At 35.5% G+C, this 7398-nt stretch overlaps 1 protein-coding gene across 1 annotated transcript; it reads left to right on the top strand.

The window, feature by feature from the left end:
* LOC136218884 (MLO-like protein 14) lies at positions 1 to 7398 on the top strand. The gene is made up of 15 exons (XM_066006048.1): positions 1 to 915; positions 1528 to 1585; positions 1718 to 1953; positions 2728 to 2844; positions 3357 to 3417; positions 3498 to 3592; positions 4097 to 4171; positions 4760 to 4845; positions 4972 to 5021; positions 5348 to 5388; positions 5624 to 5794; positions 5942 to 5977; positions 6061 to 6128; positions 6211 to 6271; positions 6733 to 7398. Exons 1-15 carry the CDS (start codon positions 784 to 786, stop codon positions 7159 to 7161), a joined length of 1716 nt encoding a protein of 571 aa, XP_065862120.1. The 5' UTR covers positions 1 to 783; the 3' UTR covers positions 7162 to 7398.

Raw genomic sequence — 7398 nt, 5'->3', positions numbered from 1 at the left:
GTCAAATAATTTAATATAACACCTGCATATGCTGGCACGTTAGTGTTGCCATACCAACAGAGAGAAGGAGAGAAGAACAACACTAACTACAATCCGCTGAAGAGAGTGTTCAACTGAGATCTCTTCTTCTTTTCCTCTACTAACAAACACAATAAAATCTCCACTGCTATTTTTTATTTTGTGGGATCAAAATTACTTTGTTTCTTCTATTGCCATTGCTTATGTTGGATGCTGGATCTGTCTTGTTTAATAGGGTTTTTGAGAAAAATGTAGGTATTCAAAAGAGATTCTCTTGCGTAGGGTAATAGTGTGGAGAGTGAGAGAGAAGAGGACAGGTGTTTATATAGTAAGTGGAGTCAATTTTGGGTTCCTGTAAGTTTTTGGCGTTATCTCTGTTACAACGGTGACAAAAAGGAGTTTATTTGCTGTGCCTGTTCTGTTTCTTTTATGCCAGCGGATTTCAGAGTTTGGAATTATTTCCAGGTTTGCTTGGATACAGCTTTTCTTTTCTTTCTTTTTCTTGGGGCCTCTGCTTTTATAGTTTAGGAAACGGTGAAGTACATCTTTGAGACTTGTCTCGTTTCCTTCCTTACTGTTGAAGTGGAAATGGAAAGGGGTTCTGATATTCTGATCAAGGATTCATGTTCTTATAGTTAGTGCAAGTCCCTATATGAGTTTGGAAGAGGAAGTGTGTAAATGTAACAAAACAATTGCACTTTTATTGCGTTTCTTTTAAGAGAGGAATATTAGGGGTTTTTTGGTCTATGAGAATTGCTGGCTAACATGGCAGAAAAAGAAAATACCTCAGAGCTGCGATCATTGGCGTTAACTCCAACATGGTCAGTTGCAACAGTGTTGACACTTTTTGTGGTTGTTTCTTTGATTGTGGAGCGCTCAATTCACAGGTTAAGTCATGTAAGTCTTTTCTTCATTACTACTTTTTAATGTTATTTCTATTTTCCAAGTTGTTTACCTGAATTGTACTGTTCTCTATCATTATTATTGTTTAAAAGTTTATATGGTCTTTCAACTTTGGTTCCCTTCATGTATTTGTGAGCTCAGGCTTGTCTGGTAATGTTTTGTCATTTGGGTTGAATTAACTTTCAAATGTTCTTTCAAGTTTTCTGAGGTCAATCTGGTCTAGTCTTGATGCCAAAGGATCCAATATCCAAATAAAGAATGAAACTCAAAAAGTGCTTTGCATTCAAGTTTTGGTGAAAAATGGAGATTAATTGGGCCTGTGCTTTGTTGAATGGATTGTTATTCATGGACTACTTTTGCTAATACATGGTGTGAAAAAAGTCTCAATTCCAGAATTTTTAGTAGAAAGATATATGTAGTATAGATAAGCTGAAATCAGGATATGTTCTCACAAACATAATAATCAACTGAGTGCAACATTATCATAATTATTGTTTGGTCCAAATTTTAGTATGTAAACTCCAATGGCTTTTCAGTTAATATTATATTTGTCTGAGTTTCAATAGGTTCAGTGTTTACTATCACACTTTCATTTCTTTGTTGCAGTGGCTGCGGAAAACTAATAGGAAACCTTTACTAGCAGCTGTGGAAAAAATGAAAGAAGGTAGTTTGCCTATGTTCTATTCAACAAAAAATATTTCAGAAGCCTTTTTTTTCGGTTTGTTTGTGATTGAGTCTCTAAGTAATTTAATTTCCATGACTTTTTTTTAATGATAAGTTTTTGGATTGTCTTCAGAGTTGATGCTGCTTGGATTCATATCACTCCTTTTAACAGCTACCTCAAGCGTGATAGCTAATATCTGCATTCCATCAAAGTTCTATGATAGTAATTTTGCTCCTTGCTCAAGGTCTGAGGTTGATGAAGAAATGGAAGAAAATTCATCCGAGGGACGTAAACTGCTTATGTTTTCTTTTCATACTCTCCCTTCCCGGAGATTCCTTACTGCCTTGGATAAAAATACCTGCAAAGAGGTATGTCATTTATTTGTGTGGAGTATAGCTCAGGATGAAACTTCAAATATTAAATGCTTTTGGCAGATGCGATTTCCTCATATATATTGTTTTAGTGATTGATTAACATTGAAATAACAATTGCTTAAGAGTCTTCATGACTAGACTTAAAGAACCTCAAACAGAAAAGAAAAGTAATCACCTAAGGAGTGCATTTACTCTATCAGGAAGGTTCTCTTTCTGAATGCTATGGCCAAAATGCAAATTTCGGTCTTGGTACTTGGCCCAATATGTATATATGGTCCCTGAATTTCAGTTTGGTCATTAGTCCCTAAAATCTTTTATTTGGTCGAAATTGGTACATGATCTTATTTATTTACCTATGATCTGTCAGATATAATGATAATAAAAGCTATTCTTGGACCTTACCTATCAGCTTAAAATGTTTCCTTAACATGATCTCTCTTTCTACAATCTATTTAAACCCTAGTCAGTGTATGGTTGATCGCAATGCCATCCGAATACTAAATTTCCTTTTTACCAATAATCGGTAGTAATGAATTTTAAGTCAAACAACTCTGTTATAGCCACCATTTGTGATCAAATCAAGAAGTATAAGGACTAACTGTGAGTATGACCAAATTGAAGTTCGACCAAATGTACACATTGAGCTTTGAGTTTTTCCATGCTAGATATATGATTGAAAGCTTTTATTCTTACATATGATCTGTTGAATTCCTTTCTCTTTATATTTGAAATGCATTATGGAATATTAATGAACGGTATGCTGATCAGGGTCACGAGCCGTTTTTGTCATATGAAGGTCTTGAGCAATTGCATCGCTTCATTTTTGTGATGGCAATCACACATATATCTTACAGTTGCTTAACGATGTTGCTGGCTATTGTGAAGGTTAGAATGTTTCATAACCTCTCATTCTTGTGGAGAAATTTGCATTATATTTGTTAATTTTCTCACTGGTGAACTCATTTGGAGTGGCTAACATTGGTTGAAACGTGAAAACTTTTCTTATTCATATACAACTGATAGGAAAGGGTAAAGAATTATCTTCGGCTGCAGATGTAATATGCATTAGCTTCTGCTGCAAAATACTTGTCACTCTATAGAGAATACTTTAAACATACTCTGTCTCATTATCTTTTTTAATCTTTCTGTGGGTCTTTAAATTATCTTAGATTTTTTATTATGCTTATGAGTGTTCCAACATTCTTTTGTGTTTTCTATCCAAACTACATTATTCTAAGCAAGATGCTTTTGGCTGGACAAAGACTATCTAAAACCTAAGATAATTTAAGTTCTCCTTGTAATGTAGTTATATGTGAATAAGCAGGTTTTCCAATTTTAAATGTTAAACTAAAATGCAATTGCTTTGTCTAACTTCTAACTTGTAATTATCTAAGCAGATTCATAGTTGGAGGATGTGGGAGGACGCGGCACATATGGACCGCAATGATAGCTTAACAGGTATTGACATAGCACAAAGCTCTTAATAGTTGTTACTTAAAGGGGAAGAAACCATGATTTCCTAATTTATCGTGTATCAGAAATCGCCAAACAGAAGACTTTGCTAAGGCAAACAACCTTTGTCAGATATCATGCATCAAATTATTTTGTCAGGAATAATTTTCTTACATGGGTGGTAGGTACAGACTCGCTTTCTTGCCTTTGTTCATATATTATAATGTATCATTCTTCTTCTTCATTCACTCAAATTCCTGATGAGCTTTTTGTGTTTTCTTTCATTTTTTCACTCCATGTTTTGAGTTGTTGAAATTTAAATATAAGAAATAGTGCAAAATCTGAAAATGGTATTCCACTTATAGTGCCCCTGCCCCTTTTGTTCTTTCTGAGGCACTCTAAATTAGGGTAAATGTTTTGGAATCTAATGAAACAAAGGGAAAGAACTTTATCTTCAAGAGAATTACTGTTTGATGAGTTAGATGTTGAGTATATAAACAAGAGTTCCATGGCAATCTCATGATTCTCAACTCGAAAGAACTGGACGAAACTATATCTTGGAAGAACTGTATATTTTGTACAGTTTACCTTCATGGTTTCCTCTGCTCTTTTTCTGTATATTTTTGTCTTCCTCTGCTCTTCTCATATAGTCTTGATAATGATTACTGTTTTTCTCAACCTGCAGATTTGTTTCTTCCGGCAGTTTGGGCGTTCAGTGGTTCGCACAGACTACCTTACTCTTCGCAAGGGCTTCATCACAGTATGCTGCTTCTTTTGTTTTTCTTTTTAATCTTTCAGAAACCAAGATTATACAATCTAGTTAAAAGTCCACTTCATATTAATAGCTGACACACCCCCACACGCAAAGCACACTTGGGCATGAAGCGTGACAACACAGGCCCATATTACCATGTCCTGCAAATAACTCAACAAATGGGGCTGCCAGGAATTGAACCCAGGACCACTTGGTTACACTGGCTTTGATACCATGTCATGGAACCGTTTGAACCAAAAGTTCGAGCTGATAGTCAAAAGTCCACTTCATATTAATAGCTGACATCTATCTTAATGTTCCTATAGCTAAACCCCAAGGATATGTTAGTGTGAACTTTTGTTGGTTGATAAGAGATGAACTGCATAGACTCCCCTGTGGATGTCAATATATATTTATGTGGAATAAGTTCAAGAAATTCTCTGAAGCAGCAAAGCTATTCTTTTCTGCATGAAGATTCTTTTTTTTTGTTTGATAGATGCGTGAAGATTCTTAGTATCATAATATATTTCCTTCCTCATATGCAAGGTTGTTGTGTTATTAATATGTTAGCTTTCTGTTCTGTGCCCATGGCAGAATCACAACCTCTCGAAGAAATATGATTTTCACAGCTACATGATTCGATCCATGGAAGAAGAATTCCAAAAGATAGTTGGTGTAAGGTAAAAGTTGTGTCCTTGGGCATTAGTTACATTGGATTTAGCGCAAGCTATATAGAATTTAGAGAAAAAGGGTTGGATTTGAATGGTTAAGTCAGCTAAACTGCCCATTTGTTCATCACCTTGCAGTGGTCTATTATGGGGATTTGTCGTTGCTTTCATGCTGTTTAATGTCAAAGGTATGGCATTGGGAAGATGTTGAGGAAAAGAATAATAACCCTGTGATTTAATGAATTAATTTTTGCATCTTTATTGCTTTGCTTTTGAAGTCATGGGATTATCATGATTATATTATCAATTTCAAACTCGTTACATAGACACAATAAATTTACTGTGAAATAAGACAAGGATCGGATTCGTGAATACTTTTCCCCCCCGACAGTTTGTTTATTTCTAATGGACGGATATGATTTCATTCATAAATCTTGTTAACTGACCATTGAATAATTGTTCTATATGAAATTTTAAACTCACTAAGTTGTTTGGTTCTCCTATCTTACTGCAGGGTCAAATCTCTATTTCTGGATAGCCATTATTCCTATCAGTGTGAGTATTTACTCTTTTCTGTTTCAGCTTTACCAGTCACCTATATGCTGGGAAGAACATTTTAGGGTCTTTGAGAAAGATAGTTGAGAAGTCGTTTGGCTCGTTATTTTCTGTAGCTTAACCGACTTTTTTTTTATAGAAAACCGGACGACTTCTAAAGATGCATTAATGAATTTTTTGGATTTACTATGCCCTTGTGTGTTACATTATTTTGAAATCTAAGATCTCTATGCAGCTTGTCCTTTTGGTGGGTACAAAACTTCAGCATATCATTGCAACTTTGGCATTGGAGAATACCGGCATAAACGGATACTTTGCAGGAGCAAAGCTAAAGCCTCGAGATGAGCTTTTCTGGTTCAAGAAGCCAGAACTGCTCCTGTCCTTGATCCATTTTGTTTTGTTCCAGGTTAGAAGCAGTATAGAGCTGAAAGAATCAATTCATATTTTTCTCTTCTTTTCATTATCTTTTGGCTATATTTGTTCATTTTATGACCTTGTTTTGGACAAGTACAACTGACACACATGCTTCATAATCATTAAATTTTGATTACAGAATGCATTTGAGCTGGCTTCCTTCTTTTGGTTCTGGGTACATCCTTTTCTATGACTCTATTTGTATTTGACTGCTGGATTATGCTCTTTAACTATTTTCTTTTCTTGTTTAATGTACAGTGGCAATTTGGGTATAATTCTTGTTTTATTAGAAACCATTTGCTCGTGTACATACGACTTATTTTGGGGTATGTAGAGATTACAGCTAGTTCTTATTTTCTTTAGATTTATCAACAGCTTTGGCAGTTATGTTATCATCTTTTCTTGTAGATTTGCTGGACAATTCCTCTGCAGCTACAGCACATTGCCGCTTTACGCACTTGTTACTCAGGTTTATATTCTTAGAAAATCTTCTTCAAATGATACTATTGATACACTATGCATATTTGAACAATTGTGGAATTCTGCCCACAAGCTTATTGCACCTTGTTCTAGCAGCAAAGCAACTACAAGGTGAAAGGCTTAGCAAGCCCCAATTCATACGCAGCCCTTAGATCCAAAAATAAAAAGAGGAAACTGGCCTTTGGGATTCTACTAATCTGGATAAAATTTATCTGGAAATACATATAAATCCATGGTTCTAGGAAAAAGTGATTCTTAAATATTTACATTCTGCTGCCTCTGTTTGCAATTTCAAGTAGCTCTTAGTTTTATATTCAGAATTTCTATTTCGGACACAACGCCTAACTATACAGCGCCTGGATTATCCTCTTGCAAGAACTTCTGTCTTGTTTTGTTTGAACATTTGGCAGAACACTGAGCCATTTGATTTGTATGGTTATCTTCATGTAGATGGGAACAAACTATAAGGCTGCAATAATCCCACAAAGGATAAGGGAGACAATTCATGGATGGGGGAAGGCAGCTAGAAGGAAGCGGAGGCATGGACATTTCATGGATGATTCTACCGTACACACCGATACAAGTACAGTATTGTCTCTCGAGGAATATGATCACCAGTACATCGATATTTGTGAGGCCCCGAATGGCACATGCCCTGAAATTGAGTTGCAGCCAGCTTTTACTGATGCCAACAGTCCAGCTCCAGCTGCAAATGAAGTATCAAGCAGGGCTGGTACTCCTCTCCTAAGACCATCAGCTACTATTTCTTCACAAAGATCATCCTATTTGTTCACAGAAATTCCTAGATCGTCTTCTTTGCCAGCTGCAAGAGATCACAACAGCTTAAAGAATGACCGAAATGAAGAAGAATCGCGCTGATGGAGTTCACAGAGATGTTGTAACCATGGGAAAAGAAATGGTAAGTTGTAACATGTTCCGTTGATATAGAGAATGAATGAAAGTTGATAGAAATACTTGCAGAATTAATTGTCTGTAGTATAAAAGTAGACTAGTAGGAAATCAATGTATAAGCTTTTCTGCATAAGAAAGAATATATAGTCATGTAATTTACAGATTTGGCAATGAAATACAAGTAGTGCATTCATCATTGCTCCA

This window comes from Euphorbia lathyris, chromosome 2 (genome assembly GCF_963576675.1).
Source record: "Euphorbia lathyris chromosome 2, ddEupLath1.1, whole genome shotgun sequence".
NCBI classification, from domain to species: Eukaryota; Viridiplantae; Streptophyta; class Magnoliopsida; order Malpighiales; family Euphorbiaceae; genus Euphorbia; species Euphorbia lathyris.
This window is presented reverse-complemented; position numbering and strand designations above follow the sequence as displayed.

Bases quoted from the DNA above. Each gene is read 5' to 3' on its own strand.
- LOC136218884 (XM_066006048.1), top strand. From the start codon at position 784: ATGGCAGAAAAAGAAAATACCTCAGAGCTGCGATCATTGGCGTTAACT. The intron at 1,954-2,727 runs GTATGTCATTTA...TATGCTGATCAG, and splicing joins ATAAAAATACCTGCAAAGAG to GGTCACGAGCCGTTTTTGTC. The intron at 5,795-5,941 runs GTTAGAAGCAGT...TTTTGATTACAG, and splicing joins TCCATTTTGTTTTGTTCCAG to AATGCATTTGAGCTGGCTTC.